Source organism: Alosa pseudoharengus, unplaced genomic scaffold (assembly GCF_046254945.1).
Source record: "Alosa pseudoharengus isolate Yale_2024_CS ecotype anadromous, Long Island Sound unplaced genomic scaffold, YU_APseudo_1.1 YU_APseudo_1.1_scf_8, whole genome shotgun sequence".
NCBI classification, from domain to species: domain Eukaryota; kingdom Metazoa; phylum Chordata; class Actinopteri; order Clupeiformes; family Clupeidae; genus Alosa; species Alosa pseudoharengus.
In genome coordinates, this window is record NW_027468870.1 from 25,916,877 (window position 1) to 25,931,001 (window position 14,125).

Consider the following 14,125-nt stretch of genomic DNA (forward strand, 5'->3'; position numbering starts at 1 on the left):
GGTCACCAGGGGCCTAAATGCCATCGGTGTTGACACTTCACTTCCATGTCACAGTGCAGCGACCGGGTGACACTCATTGCTCTTGTTCTCTTTCAGTCATATGAGACAGATGGCGGAAAGAGTCTTGGTGTCAGAGAAGTGTGTGTGTGTGTGTGTGTGTGTGTGTGTGTTTCGGGGGAGGAGGAGGAGTGTGGATTTGAATGCATGCCCCTGAAATATTGTGTGCTAAATGGAGCTTCGCTCCACGCCTCAAAAACTAACACGTTTATCAGTGCAGCGCACAGGTGTGTGACTGTTCTTAACGAGCATTAACGGGCAAGTGGGCCGCCTCATGGCTGTGTGTGTGTGTGTGTGTGTTGTGGGAGGAAATCCTGTTGTTTCACGAACACTGCTCCACACTCCCAGAGCTGTGTGTTCATGCTTTGCCTCTCTCTGCTTTTCCTGCTGTCTCTATTTTCTTTCTCTCTCTCTCTGTCTCTCTCTCTCTCTCTCTCTCTCTCTCTCTCTCTCTGTTTCTCCCTCTCTGTCTCTCTCTCTCTCCTCCTCTCATCCGCCTAAGCCTTGTTGCACAGCCTCAGGTTCATTGCCGTTGCGTTGAGAGGTATGAGAAGCGCAGACGCAGCTAAGCGCAGAGGGGGAAAAAAGACCTAAAACTCTCCAGCATTTGCATCGCTTTCTTCCTGAGCTTTAAATTATAAAAAGCCAAATCTGTCGATAATACACAGGGCTTTTTTAGCTGCAGGGTGTGTGTGTGTGTGTGTGTGTGTGTGTGTGTGTGTGTACACGCACATGATCTGTGTGTGTGTGTGTGTCTTTGTGTTTGTGTGTCTGTAAGCGCATTTGCACTGTGATGTAGTGACTCATATTTTAAGGCTAGATGGATAACTGGAGGGTAGCTTTACCTTTTCTTTCTTTCTCTCTCTCTCTCCCCCCATCTCTCTCTCTCCCCATCTCTCTCTCTCCCCATCTCTCTCCATCTCTCCCCATCTCTCTCTCTCTCTCTCTCCATCTCTCAATTCTGAGTCTGAGAGAGCAGGGGAGTAATAAGGTAGTATGATTGGTCTTTTTATGTGGATTATAGGGCCCTAAAGACATGTAGCCTTGCTGACATTGCACTCACATTTGCCATCTCCGTCTGTACCCTCGTCACATAACTTACACTTTTACCTTTTAACTACAACACAGTGCACGTACTGCGCGTGAGTGTGTGCATGTGCATGCAGCTCCATTTAGAGAAGCTATCCAGAGAGGTGGAAGCATTTCCAGTCCAGTGATCTCCACCATGTCTCTCTAGTCTCTACTTTTCTTTTTTTCTCTCTTTCCCCCCTTTTTTCCTCTTCTTTTTCCCTGCCTCTGCTTCCCTCTGGAGACGGCTGCTGTTTGATCAGCATCTAGACAAATCACCCTCCTAGGCCAGTCCAGGCCCCTTCCCACCCGCCAAGGAAGATTAAAACTCTGAGCAAGGCAAACCAAATGCAGCTTCCTTTTATGAATTTCTTTCGCTTCCGCCGCTTGTTCCCCTTTCTCTCTCACTCTTTTTCTGTGTGTGTGTGTGTGTGTGTGTGTGTGAATAATGTTTATGTGCATGAGGGCTACAGGGCTAATTAGAAGGCCAGGCTTAGGCCCAGTGAAGTTGAAAGGAACAGTGAAGGATGAAAGTGGGGGGAAATGTGTTAAGGTCAGTCGCCAAGTGGATACAATGCAGTTTTTGCACTTATTTATGGACGTATTTGTTTTGTTTATTTGCTTGGTTGTTTACTGGTGTCAGGCAACAGAAGCTGTGGCCAGTGTGAGATCAGTGGCCAGCTGTTCCCTCTGACCCTCTACCTGCTCCGCTCCATGCTTTATTAGGATGAATTATTAACCAAATATATTATGCTAATTCCACACTGGACCGGATGGCACTGTCCTGAGCTCTTCCCTCTGTCTGCCTCTCTCTCTCTCTCTCTCTCTCTCTATTCCTTCTCTCCCTCTCTCGTGCTCTCTCTCTCTCCCTCTCTCCTTCCGTGACCTTTATGAGCAGAGAGCGACCGACTATTACAAATTGGCACCATGTTGCTACAGAGTGTGTGTTGTCGTGCTGGAGTGGGTGGGGGAGTTGTGCGAGGCTGGACGCCCAGCCGGCACCGCTGAAGCTGGGCCAGTGCGTTAGCCATGCGCCCACCGTCGTGAGCGAGGCCGCCAGGGGACCATGACACACTCGTCCTCTGTGTTTCTCTCTCCATCCTTCTCTCTCTCTGTCTCTCCCTCTCTCTCTTTGCCTGGCTGAGGCTGTAGGTCTGCCTCTGTCCATCTGCCTCTCTTGGCGTCTGTCTCTGTGTCTCCTTCACTCTCCTCACTCTCTGCCTCCAGGTTATATCTATAACTCTGTGTCTCTGTCACTCTCTCTCTCTCTCTCTCTCTCTCTCTCTCTCTCTCTCTCTCTCTCTCTCTCTCCCTCCAGGTTATGTCCATAACTCTGTGTCTCTGTCTGTCTCTAGGTTATATCTATACCTCTGTGTGTCTGTCTGTCTCTGTCCCTCTTTGTCTGTTTCTGTCTGTCTGACTCCTTAATTTACTGTCTCTGTTGCTCCCTCTCTCTCTCTCTCTCTCTCTCTCTCTCTCTCTCTCTCTCTCTCTCTCTTTGTTGTCTCGTTGTTGTCAACTCTCTCACTCATATACTTTCCTTTCCATTTTGATCTTTCCATTTTGATCTCTTGAAGTTATCTAGAGTCTTTGTTTATTTTTCTCTCTTTCTGTTGTTCCTCTGCCATCTTTCCTCTTCTCCTCTCCTCTCCCACTCTGATGTCCCCCTCTCTGTCCTCTGACCCCGTGTTGCTTTCCTCAACCCACCGTCCTCCTCCCACCTCCACCTCACCCACGTGCAGACTACCCACTTGCTCTGATTGGGCAGTTTTATGACGGGGGTCCGGCAGCCATCGTCCCGTCTGCGGCTTTTATTAGATGCAGGAGACGGAGACGTCCCGCCCCTGTCCCGGCCATCCATTTCCGCGTCTGTCCACAGCAGAGACAAGGTCCTGCTGTGTGATTGAGGTGTTTTATAGTCCTCTGAACAGGGATGGGTACAGTCTGATGGACAGACGAACAGATAAATGGGCGTTGTTTGTGGTCGAGCAGACAGGCGGTGGCCTGAGCTCTATCACACACGGACACGCATACACACATTGTGCTGCCATGCTTTTTATGGCTGTGTTAGGGTGTGGCGCGTAATGGAGGGACCCATCAGGAAGGAGTGGTACATCTGACCCAGAAAAGTATTTCCACCTGAGTTTATTTTAGAATGACCATGATAAGTTTGGCCTTTTACAATTATGACTTGATTTTATGTAGAGAGAGAGAAAGAGAGAACCAACTAAGAGCAAAATGCCCACACTTTCATTACCAGCTGTCATCCTCACCCAAGAGTGTACAATTGATGTGCAATAAAGTGATTATTTCAAAGAGCCTATGCTGCTATTGCACTGCAGGATAAGGACTGAATGCTGTTCAGACTTCAGCGTTTATTCACAAATTTTGATTTTTTTGTTGTTAACTTTATTTGATGACTCATGCCAAAAATCGTTCATTTTGAGTTGTACAACCACATGAGTCAGAGCAAACAACAACTGAACAACTCCGGATGACCCCTTGAGTTTGTAGGTCAGTAGCGTGCAGAGATTCTGGCTCGATTTGTTCCAACCATGCAGCGCTCTGATCTGATTGGCTAGATAACGGTACACGTCCTGGACAGACTCTAATGGCCTGTAAATTAGTAAACATGGAAAGAAATAGCCCATTCTTTCATTCTCCCGACTGCATAGCCTAGCCTATATAATGCAGTTTCACAAATATCTATTCTGACAAACAGAACACAGCACTCCAGGATTTGCCCACAACAGCCATTTTGGGTCAGTGCTGTATGAATCACCATCTGGAGTAGCTATATTGGTGAACACACAAAGTAAGCTCAGCTCTGAATTTCAAGGTCTAAAATGGCCTCCACCTTTGTCCTTTCAAGGGTTTTGTTGTTTGTTTTTCTGAGGGGGAATGGGGGTTGTCCAGAAAGGACCTTACTTCTGTCCTTTAGTGAGCACATCTTGCATGTAAAAAAAAAAAAAGCTGCATCAGGATGTGTGCTTCAGATTGTGCCTCTCCTCACTGACCTCCAGCTTAGACTGGCAAAGACCTGGAGGAAGTCCTGGGTAGAGAAGTGGAGCTTGGTGCAAATAACACTCCAGGAAGACAACAGCCATCTATAACGGAGTTGGCTGTTTTTTGTTCATTTTTGCTTACCGCTTTACTTAGTAACAAATCTGTGTCCGAACTGGTCCAGAGTTTCACAAAGAACCCAGCCTTTTTGAGGCTCTGAGGGCACATAGGTGGGCGTTTCTTTTGGGCAGGGTTGTTTTGTGGCTTGTATCTGTCCTGTGGCTTGTATCCTGTCCTGTAAGTGCTTTTTTTGCCTTGGAATTGCCACTGGGAGTGTTTTAAATGCCTTTTTAAACGTGTTCTAAGTGTATCTCCTCAATTATTCACACGCCTTAAAAAATGAATTAAGCCACATCCCTCCCACTCCTCCCCCACCCCTGAAAGGACTTCAGCATCAAACAGCAGTTGTTCAGCATGGTCACACACACACACACACACACACACACACACACATTATTTTGGGTTAATACTTTCTTCATAATTTAGCAGTGTTGAGCTGTTGCTCCTCTTTTGAACTTTTACCCCCTCATTGGTTATCTTCCCGCATTTATAGTAAACCACAGGCCCCTAATTCACCCCATCCCTTCCCCTCAACCACAGCAGACAGGGCGGGCAGTGGGCACTAGACTGGCAAAGGGGCCACTGATGGAGCGCGCACCACCGCTAAGGCGCTAGGTTTTCATTATCATCATCATCCAGTTTACAAAAGCAATTAAGACAAATCAAACACACACGCACACACACGCACACACACACACACACACACACACACACACACACACACACACACTCTGCTACAACCCCCCCACCCACCCCCACATCCAATTTAAGCAATTGAATTAATTGTTCCCAGGCATTTTTCAAAGGCAAAATGCTGTGCCGTTTCCTTTCTTTAAATGGAGAGGAGTCTCTCTTTGTCTCTGGCTGGGAGGAGAGGGCAAAAATAGAAAACCTTTCTTTTCTTCAAAGAGAGGGTGGCGTCACTGTGTCACTTGTGCCCACAAAGTTGTGGCTAATGATTTTTAGTGCACTTTAAGTCTGAGAATTCAAGTGTGTGTGCGACTGTGAACTCTATGCGAGCGTATCTGTCGGCAATTGATATTTGGCAAATGATATTTGGTCTGTGAGAACATAATGTCTATATTTGTGTCAGTCTGTGTATGCACACTTTTTGCAATTACTATATCTGGTCATTTTTCTCCATATATGTAACTGTCTTGAGTGTGTATGTCTGTCTATGTGGTGAGTGTCTTTATCTGTTGTTATGCCTCTGCATTTTGTGATGTCAGTCCGGTGTGTTCTGTTATGCATTATGCTCTTTACATGTGTTTGAATGTTTGTACCATTTTGTTTGTGTGTTTGTTTGTCTGTTTGGTGAAAGAAGGCACTTTTGCTCAGGTTGCGTGCTGTTCTTTTTTTCTTTGTGTGTGTGTGTTCATTTCGGCAGCCACCAACACTCCTTTGTGGTGTGGACAACCCACTCTCTCCTCGCTGCCTCTCCGACTTACCACCTGACGGGGTAAATGCACCAAACAGCTTCCTGTGTCGTGTCGTGTCGTGTGTCATGTGACTTGTGGCCGTCCAGCCCCCCACCCCCAGATCTCCCACCTCCATCAGTCCCCATGGCTTCCAGCCCCCGCTGGGCAGTGCAGTGCAGTGCAGTGCTGTGCTGTGCTGGGCAGTGCAGTGCAGTGCAGTGCAGTGCAGTGCAGTGCAGTGCGGCGCTGCCTTCCCAGGGCTCGTGTTTGGCTTCCTCTCCCTGGTCCCTCTAGGCTCCTGCTGGCTCGATTGGAACGGATGGGCCAAGGTCCTCTGCAAGGACACCAGAACGGTCCCAAGTGTCTCCAAGTGCTGGTCGATTGTCAGCTGTCTGCCTCACCTTCAAAGAGTCCTTCCACACTAAACTTATTAGTCGTCGAAAGTTAGTTTGTTTTTTTGTTGTTGGTATGGAAAGGCAAGCCGACTTATCCTTTCTATACAGAGATCAGGTTGTCAAACTTTGTTGCAGCGCTGCTACCACTGCAGCCAAGAGAAAAGGGAATGCAAGACTATACTGTATCGTCATGGTAGGAACACTACAAAGCTTTTGGGAAACTAGCCAGAGGTCTGATTGCATCGCAGTATTTTTGGCTTGTTAACCAGGTGATTATTTTTTTTCATCTTTTGTCTTTCTCCCAAAATGAAAGAACAAAACAAAGAAAGTAAAATTGTTTTCCTGATGTGTTTTTGATGTCGGCCAACAAACCTGTTCAGTGGAACGCTTCACAGCCCCTAGGCAGTTGGCTGGACATTTTGTTTTTGTTGCTGTTCTTCTTTTTTTATAGCTCGTTTGCCACATGGCTGTCGCTTTCAAGCGACACTCATCCAACCCTTTGAGCCAGCATGGAGGACATAATAAAGATCTGTCAGAGGAAGCCATTTGAGCCTTGGGACTCTGCTCCAGTGTTGTTGTTATTTTAGTATATCAATTTTTATTTAGTTAGTTTGTTAGTTTGTTTGTTTATTTATTTGTTTATTTGGTGATCTCAGATCCCTGACAAGCTCCTCATCTGTGGCGAATGTTGGCCTCCATCTGAGTCGCCCTTGAGCTGATTAGATGACCTGCTCCCTTTCATCAGAGCATCAGCTCGGGCGCCTGCGCTGCGTCCAAACGTTTGAAATCACATGATTGGCGTGCTCATCAAAAGCTCATTCAGAGACATCGTTGAGCCATCCCGCACCCCCAGAAAAAATGTTCACAGGCCATTCCAATGGAGCTTGTGGGGGCCTGCTGGCAAGAGCACAGTGGATTACCGTTATTAATCCTGTGTCACACATCAAACATCGGCAAACGCATTGGTTGTAATGTGCTGGTGTCTTGCAACGTTGGTGTTGTTGTGTGATGTATTCGTAGGCTTGTTGAGGTTGTGCCAGTTTGGTGTTCATGTTGTGCTTGTGCTGTATGGTGTTTGTGTTGGTGTGCGCTGCAGGATGTGTGCGTGTTTTTAGGCCTTGTGTTGTGTCTATTCTATTAGTCATCGTGAACCTGCTTGTATTTATTTGTTTTTTATTTTCCTTCAGGTTCTTGTTTTTGTTTCATCTGTCTGGGTGTGTTCGCGCACCACAGGATACTCTGCTAGCAAGTGAAATTTAATTAAATGAGGAGAACATAAATTATCAGCTTCCATCGATTTTTAATAAGGAAGACATAAAACCTGCAACACAAATCCTAATCAATCAACAGTTTCCAGCGGCCTGCAACGTTTTTACCTGTCGGACGTATATGAGAACGGGTGGGTCTGGGAGGGATGGGGGGGGGGGGGGGCGGTATCAGGGTGGTAATGTGTCCTCTGCTCTTACTCTAATAGTGCTGTTGAGTAAAAATTGATTGGCTGGTGTTTTTATTTGTTCACTGACTTAGAATGTCACCTAATACCCCCCACAGTTTAGTTTTAATGCTTCTTTGTGCTTGTTTTTGTTTTGGTGTTTTTGTTCTGAACCTTTATTTCCTGAACCTTTTGTTATGGGTTGAATTTCTGATTTGCTTTAGCAAAGTAGGCCCTATCCCTATGCATCCTGAAACCCAGACAACACCATTTTTTTGTGTTTAGTCATTCCCTTCAGAATGCGCCCCCTCTACTTCTTTTTCAAGTTATTATTGCAGGCTTTCAATATCAGTCTTTGTCTGGATTTCTACAAATGCGCTCCTTTGAAGTACAAAAGCGTTTAATGATTATCTGATGCAAATGGATGGGCTGAGCAATGCGGGGTGGGTGCAGAAAAGCATCCTCATCCCTGGTAAACATGACTCTCTCATTACCCATTAAAGAGCCACGCCACTCTCTGGGCACCTACTGTACCTCGCTTCCCCACCCTGGGTCCTAAACTCCTGTGGCTCACCGACCCCGAAAGCTGCTACGACTCTGCATGAGCCAGCAGAAGCACTTCTCCTTATTAGTTTAAAAAAATGAGCCGCACTAGCACTTCTTCCCGCTCTGGTGGGAAACCTAGTGGAGAAGTGAACGTTTCTCCCTGTCTTAACACGGCATAGTCATTTTACATCCCTCAGGTGGCATAATGGGCATAGTCATTTTACATCCCTCAGATGGGCACATTTTGTCTTCACACTGATTTCATAGACTCCTGAGATCTGTGTTAAAATGTAAGCTACATGTGGCTCCCCTGGGCGATCAACTGCTTAGATGCCATCCAGTGGGTCCACGAGTCCAGTTTTGACTGGCCACCCCGAATAGAGATGTAAATGAATGAAGAGATCCACCATCTCTCTTGTTAGGTGGAGATGTGTTTCTGTGCCAAGAGTTTCATCCCTATTGAGCCTTCACCCATCCATCATTGTATTTATCATAATAAATAGTTAAGAGGCTGCAATAAGAATGTGCTGTAAAGGCACAGCGCGGTCGTAAGTCCCATCTCATTACCACTCAGCCCATTGTGTTTGGGGTGTGCAGCAGCCTAATCCATTCAAGTGACAGGGCTGATAAGTCTTTAACGAAGGGAAAGGTTTTAGTGACCCTCGGTTTAAAAAGGAAGAAAAAAGCACCGAACCGAGCTGTTCCCAGCCAGTCCGCTTGAAGTACAATCGTCATTAAGGTTATTATGGAATAGCCCAGAAAACCCAGAAATGATTTCCGGTTGCCTTGACTTAATTACCATTACCTCTTAATGAGACCGATGGTAACATTCACAAGGTTATGAGCAATTGAATTCGGCTCAGTAGACGATTCTAGCCAAAGAATAATAGAGGGCCCGCAAACTGAACTGGTTGAGCCGAAATCCAACAACTCTTGGGTACAATTGCTCTGATTGTAGACAAAATGAATCAGCAGTGCAATGAAATTAAATGCCATTATGTTTCCCATAATCATGTTTCATATAATCTTGGATAAACAAAAATAGTTGCTGATTGTCGTACACTAATTAAAATCTGGATTTTGAAAATCATTTTCATTTGTCCTATCCATGTTTGTTTTGTGTATTTAGAGCTATTAGGCCTAGTGTAGTTATTAGAGACGAAGGGCAACCAAAGGACATGTCCGATTTAACACAGCTCTGATGAGTAGCCCAAAATATGAAATCACAAGAGGCTTTGTGGGCTGAGCGGAGAAAGCCCCATCAGCCGATTTTCTGTCTCCCTTTTTCTCCCGGTCCCTGACCGCTCCTGTATAGGTGCGGCCATGTGCCGGTCAGAGGCAGATATTTCCTGCTCTGGAGATGATAATGGCTCCTTTTGTGATTAGGCTGGGAGGATGGGTGGGTGGGGGATCCTGAGGGGCCTGGCAGTATCACCTAACAGTGGGGGAGGGTGAGAACGCATGGGTGGGATGGAGGCTCTGGGAAGAAGGCTGGAGATGGCACCTCTGACACAAGACAGATTCTCCCTGGGGCTACCACAGCCCAGCACTAGCCATAACATTTCAGGATTTTCATTTAGAGTCTTCATGGTGTTAGATGTGTGTGTGTTAATGTTAGCATGATTAATGAAATGGTGGAGTTTTAGTCTTCTGGCATAGATGAAATGAGTTTTGGAGGTGGGTGTTTTGTAGAAAGTTGAGTGTTTTCATTCTTTGTTTGATTTGAAGGTGTATATTGTATGTATCTATGTGTGAGTGTAGTTCTGTGTTGCTCCTCCGTGTAACTCCCATTGTGTAGGCCGTAATGGGCTCGGTGTTAGCAGACTGATTCTAATGTGTCTTTCTGTGTCTTTCTTAGATCCCTCGTGGAGGATGATGACCCTCACATGAAGGTGTCTCTGGGCTGTGGTGACATGGGCATATCCGCCCATCTGCAGGCGTCCAAGACAGGCAACACACGCTTTTTCACCAGCAACACGCACAGCTCCGTCGTCCTACAGGTGTGTGTGTCGTGTGTGTGTGTGTGTGTGTGTGTGTGTGTCGTGTGTGTGTGTGTGTGTGTGGCTTTGGGAGTAAGACATTTTGTTTACGCATTTAAAGCACTCACTACATAAGAGTTTTCTTTGTGAGGTAAAAGGAGTTTTTGTTGCTAAAATGAATATCCACTACTCATGAAACACAGAAGTGAGGATGACTTACACATTCCATAACTGGATACGGACACGCACGCACGCACGCACACTGTACAGAAAGAGAGCTTTTTTTGTGATCTCTATTCCTGCTGTGACATCAGCCGCTTTCTCAGCATGCTCTGCTTCTGACGTGGAACATCCAGGAGGCTCTCGCTGTCATGGCGACCTTTCCGCCGACGGTCATGGAGTTGGAGGCGAAGAAGGCTGCTGTTCAAAGGTCCTCTGTGTTTTTGCACTTCACGCCAAAGGGAGTCAGGGAGAAAATAAAAAAGAAAGAGATAAAAGACAGAAAAAGAGAAAGAGAGAAAAAAGCAGAGAGAGGAAGAGCAAAGAATTTGAAGACAAAGCAAAAAAAGAATGAGTTGTTACATGAAGTGCTTCAGTATCGGGAGTAAGAAAAGCCCGAAAGACAAATAATTACCCCTGAGATGGATGAGGGAGAACTCTCTCGTCTCTTTACTTCCTACACTGCGTGTAAAGAAATAAGAATGAGTGCATTATGGGTAAAGGGGAAAGTCATTTCCTTCTCCCAGGCCGAGTTCTGCACCTGCCTCCCGGAGCAGCGAGCAGTGCCGCTCTGCTATGCAGCAAAGAGTCTGGCGAGCGGACTCGTCTTTTAAAACGGGAATATTGGTTTCTCGTTATCATAACACTGTCAGAGCGGCGGCAGAACAAGGCGTGATAGAGGGCGTCATGGCGGCTTTATGACAGACGTGACATTTATCCCGGCTTCTAATTGGCCGTTTGCCACCCGGCCTCCCGCCCGGACGTCCTTGAGATTCCATGATGACTTTTTAAAAAGGTCTGCGGTGTTGCACTCTGGGAAGTTTCGGGGGGTGGGGTGTGGTGGGGGTAGTGGGCACACACTGAGAATCATATCTCTTCTGAAAAACATGTCGCGCTAAAAATGGGTTTAGAGAGCTGTTTAAGAAGGGGAGAAATTCCCTCTCTTTTATACATCTCCCTCAAGATATTTTCACTCGTAACATCCCCAACCATGTGACCGTGTGTATGTGCGCACGCATGCGCGTGTGTGTGTGTGTGTGCGCATGTATAGTGTGTGTGACTTGCACTGTCCTACATTCTCTTCCAAAAACCCAGCAGAGATGTAAAGACCAGACTAACCAGGCCAAATTCCTCCCACTGCAATGTCAGGTAGAGGTCAGCATACTGTTAGCGCAACGTTCCCTCAAGGTTGTCTACATGTCTTGTAAAACTGAACTGACTGAAAAGTCACTGTCAGCCTCCTCCGCTCGGTCCGGTGTCCGAGGAGGATTGGTTAAACGTCTGGCAGAAGGCTGCTTTGCGTGGTATGCTAACTAGCCTCTGGGCCTCCCTGTCTCGGCTTGCCGGCCGGCCGGCTAGATGGGCGGCCAGGAGCCATGCCATGGGTCTGAAGGTCGTTAAAGGTCGTTGATGCCAAGCAGAGCAGCGTGGGCCCCACGCTGAGGGCTGGCATGACGAGCTGCTGTCCTCATCAGAGGAGGCAGCCTGGGCAGAGTCACACACACACACACACACACACACACACACACACACACAGGCACACCTGTCCGTGACTGTGTGTGTGTGTGGGAGTGTATGATGGGAAAAGAGTGCACCTGGCTGAAGATTTACTTGGCAAGTATGTGCCTTTCATTTCGCCTTCTTGGCATTATTTTTGTTTGGCTGCACTTGTACTCTGTGTGTGTGTGTGTGTGTGTGTGTGTGTGTGTGTGTTACTATAGTGTTAGATAGGCAGGAGTTTTGTTACAGGAATGTACAAGTGTACAAGGTTAGCGGTCAGTCACTGCCCTGAGCATTTCCAGGACGTTTGCGTGTGTGTGTGAGATGGTGTGCATGTGGTTGAGTATGGGGTGTTCGGTCGGATACAGATCAGCATGTGGCCTCAGGCCTCTCAGGAAGCTTTGTGTGTGTGCGTGCATGTGAGCGAGCACGTTCCGTATGGGGAGTGTCACATGACGAGCTCAGGCCATAGACACTGACTGATTTGTGTTGTCACTGCGAGAGGGCACAATCGATTGACGCACTCACATTGACAGCTGTCAGTGAGCACCTGGTGGAATGGCTCGATGACTTACACACATGCACGCACGCACACACACACACACACACACACACTCACTCACTCACTAACACACACAAACACACAGATAGTGACAGGGGTAGATTTGGGGGGCTTTTGGAGGACACCGTTCATTGATGATTTACCTCTCCTGTGTTCTGTCCGTCTGTCGCTTTCCTTTTGTCTTGCCCTCTCTCTCTCCTCTCTCTATCTCTCCCTCCCTCCCTCCCTCTCTCCCTCCCTCTGTTTCTAACACATCATTGAGCATGCTCTTGAACGCAGTCCCAGTAGGACATGCCTACAGACAACACACATTGCATACATGAATATACACACACACACACACACACACACACACACACACACACACACACACACACACACACACACATAGTGTATCCTGATGAAAGGGCAGCTTTTGGCTACTTGTCTGCCAATGGTGTTTGAAATGTAATTTCAGCATCTGCAAGAGTGAGTGGACCTGTAGTAACCTCCAGTACCATTTCAGCATTCAGTACATCACTGTGGTCTCACAGCCACACACATACACCTCTAACTTTACACAACTACCGTCTACACACAGACACCGACATGTTGTTACAACATCGTCCTGTCCTTAACAAAAGGACTATATGTGTACTGTGAAAAAGATGTCCTTCATCTTGTTTTTTTAAAAGATTAAACACTGTCCAGATATTTGTTTGTCTTTTTTAATGTAACAAACTGTTTTAAAATGGACGTTACATATCAACTTGCACATCTCAATCGGTCTCACACACCAACACCCTGGCCCTTTTAAAGAGCACCAAAATGGGTGTGGCCCAATTAACTCATTTAACAATTAATTACCAACACCTGCAGACAACAGCTAACATGTTGACAGGAACATGTGCAAAAGTGCATTGAATTAAAAACAGTGTCCTAAAACAGGGAAGATGTCAGCATCTTCACATGTACACACACCTTAGAGTGAGGGGCACAGTGTTACTGCTTAACGATAGTACAAGGTGTCCTTTGTTAAACACGGAGGAAACTCATTATTATTTCTCCACTTTGAATTCATCACTCCAGCCACCGGCCATTCATAACTACATACAGGTCCCTCTCCTCTGTCAATTATTAAAATATCATAAAAGCCACCACAGGTAGCTAATTGCAACACTGCAGGCAAGAGGCCAGCTTTGTTATTCAAATGGTGCTATTGTAGTTTGCCCAAGCTTGAACTTGCCCAAGTCTGAAGCTTCCTGACCATCCGGAAGCTTCTGTCAATGGCCAGAGAGTGAGCAGGCTTCTGATTTGACTTGTGATGACTGCTATCCAGTTCATTACCACTTACGGACTGTGCCTCTCGGAAAACACCAGAACTTGCTGAAATGGCTTGACCAAAGTAGGCATCTAATGATTGGATAATGCTGCCGCACCTGTACGTACACACAGGTGTGCATCAGCATGACCACACGCGCACATTCACACACGCACACACTCACACACACGTACACAGGTTTTACTGTAAATATCAGCTTAGCCGGCCACTGCTGCTTAATTGGCCTGAGGTGAACACGCGGTGGCTGGTTCGGTGTGGGCCGCCACCTAGCTGGCCACTGCCTACGGTTTCTTCAGAGCGCTCTCATACACAAGCACACACATTTCCCTGAGGACCGCTCGCCGGAACGCAAAAGTTCAATTTTCCTCTGCTCTCGCTGTCGCGCTGTCTCTCTATCTCTTCCTCTCTTTCTCTCACACACACACACACACACACACACACACACACACACACACACACACACTAATATGTGCATTCAGAGCTTTTTGTGATGCTGATTCCCTTT

The 14,125-nt window shown here is 46.7% G+C and overlaps 1 protein-coding gene across 3 annotated transcripts in view; it reads left to right on the forward strand.

Moving 5' to 3' along the window:
• klhl13 (kelch-like family member 13) overlaps nt 1–14,125 on the forward strand; it is an 82,573-nt gene that overhangs the window by 44,752 nt on the left and 23,696 nt on the right. For all 3 annotated transcript variants that reach the window (XM_076274081.1, XM_076274082.1, XM_076274080.1), the window contains one exon: nt 9,898–10,039. In XM_076274081.1, coding sequence (XP_076130196.1) covers nt 9,898–10,039 — 142 coding nt within the window. The remainder of the gene's footprint in view (nt 1–9,897; nt 10,040–14,125) is intronic.